This window comes from Aureococcus anophagefferens (genome assembly GCF_000186865.1).
Source record: "Aureococcus anophagefferens unplaced genomic scaffold AURANscaffold_41, whole genome shotgun sequence".
In the NCBI taxonomy this organism is placed as follows: Eukaryota; class Pelagophyceae; order Pelagomonadales; family Pelagomonadaceae; genus Aureococcus; species Aureococcus anophagefferens.
Window position 1 is genome coordinate 114,392 of NW_008705598.1, and position 1,872 is coordinate 116,263.

General features: G+C 73.1%; 1 protein-coding gene across 1 annotated transcript in view; it reads right to left on the reverse strand.

The window, feature by feature from the left end:
- AURANDRAFT_72615 (hypothetical protein) overlaps nucleotides 1-1,872 on the reverse strand; it is a gene marked incomplete at both ends in the record, with an annotated part of 27,241 nt that overhangs the window by 24,796 nt on the left and 573 nt on the right. The window contains 6 exons of the mRNA XM_009043071.1: nucleotides 207-358; nucleotides 442-577; nucleotides 737-1,002; nucleotides 1,216-1,254; nucleotides 1,332-1,457; nucleotides 1,639-1,828. Coding sequence (XP_009041319.1) covers nucleotides 207-358; nucleotides 442-577; nucleotides 737-1,002; nucleotides 1,216-1,254; nucleotides 1,332-1,457; nucleotides 1,639-1,828 — 909 coding nt within the window. The remainder of the gene's footprint in view (nucleotides 1-206; nucleotides 359-441; nucleotides 578-736; nucleotides 1,003-1,215; nucleotides 1,255-1,331; nucleotides 1,458-1,638; nucleotides 1,829-1,872) is intronic.

A 1,872-nucleotide genomic window follows, 5' to 3' on the forward strand; every position in this document is an offset into this window, starting at 1 on the left:
TCCCCCCCCCCCCTCCCCCCCCCCTCCCCCGCCCGGCGCGCGACGCGGAATTCAAATCTTCGACCCGACCGGTCGTATCGGACCGTTTCGACGCGGACGTTCGAGCGCTCCGTCGAGCGCTCGACGAGAGCCGACGACTCGTCCGGAAACGAGCCGGATCGACTTCGATTCGGCCGAGCTCGAGCGTTCCGAAGCGCGGTCGGGACCGCCCCGACCGGCGGTCGAACGCCGCGCGGGGCGCGACGTCGGCGACGACGAGGATGCCCATCTTCGCGAGGAAGTGGAGGCTGAGGTCGTTGTAGGCGTCGCGGAGGATCGACTTCTGGATGAGGAGCACCGTGACGCCCGCCTTCTTGACCTTCTTGCAGAGCCTGCGCGCGGGGCCGCCGTCGCGCCGGCGCGCGCGGCCGGCCGCGGCGCGCCGGCGCGGCGCCCGAGGACGTGCTTCCGCTCCTCGCGGAGGAGGCGGTCCATGGCCGCGTAGTCCGAGACGACGACGCTGTTCTCCATGTCCGTCTTGGGCGCCGAGAGGCAGAACTGGATGAGGCCGATCTTCGCGTTCGCGACGCGCGTCGGCCTGGAAGCGAGGGCGATTCGACGTCGCTTCGACGCGAGCGCTTCGCGCGCGCGCGCGCCGGAAACGGCATCCACGCGTCGAGACCGTTCCGAGAGATGATCGCTCGTCCAAACATCGGCCGAAACGAGTGGACATGGGCCGAGAGGGGAGCCTTGTGACGTCGGGAATGTCGCCCTCTCGTGCCGCCCCGGCGTCGGCCCGCCCGCGGCCTTCTTCGCGCCCTGGGCGAAGACGATGCCGTCGACGAGCTCCGTGTCGTCGACGGTGCCGCCGACCTGCTTGACGATCTTGACGCGGTCGAGGTCGACGGTCGCGGCGGCCGCGGCGTCGACGACTCCGAGCACGGCGTCGACGGCGAGCGGCGCGAGCGCGTCCGAGTTCTGCGCGATGACCTTGGACGAGAGGCACGTCGCGACGGCGTCGACCTGCGCCGGGAACGACCGGTGGACCGGCCCCGTCCGGCGAAGCTTCGCGCCTCTCGAGCTCGGCCGCGTCGACGTCGTTTCGGCCGACGCTCGGACGGATCGCGTCCTCTCCGGCGCGTTCTTTTCGAGAGGTGAAAGACGCGCGTCGACGTCGTGCGAACGTCGCATGGTGAAGTCGCGCGGACGCTCGTCGTGTCCCGCCCGGGCGTCGGCGAGCGTCGCGCGGTCGCCGAGGTCCACGGGCTCGGCGACCTGCGCCGCGCGCGGGCTCGGCGCGCCGCACTCGCGCCGGCGCGCGCGCGCGCGCGCGCGCGGACGCCGCCGGCGACGCGGCGGAGGATCGCGCCGCACTCGGCGTTCGCGCGGACGAACGCCTCGGCGATCGTCGTCGGGTGGAGGCCCTTGGCGAGGAGCTGGTGGCACGCGTCGAGGAGCGCGCCCGCGAGGACGCACACCTGGGCGGCGCGAGGGTGGGCGCGTCCCGGCGTCGGAGCCGCCCGCCTCGGCCGCGCGCCGCTCGATTCGGCTCGCGCCGGACGAGCGATCGTCCCGCGGGGCGCCCCGACGCGGGGCGACCTCGAACCACCCGCGCGCGGCCCCGGCGCGCGCGGACGTCGTCCCGTCGCCCGCTTCGACGTCCTGCGACTTGGAGAGCTCGACGAGCATCTTCGCCGTCGGGTGGCCCACCTCCATCGTCGACAGTATCGTCGCGCCGTCGTTCGTGATGAGCACCTCGCCGTCGCCCTTCTGGATCATCTTGTCCATGCCCCGGGGGCCCAGGGACGTGCGGATGGCGTCGGCGATGGCCTTCGCGGCCATGATGTTGCTGAGGCGCACGTCCTTCTCCTTCTTCAGCCCGCGCTGGCGACT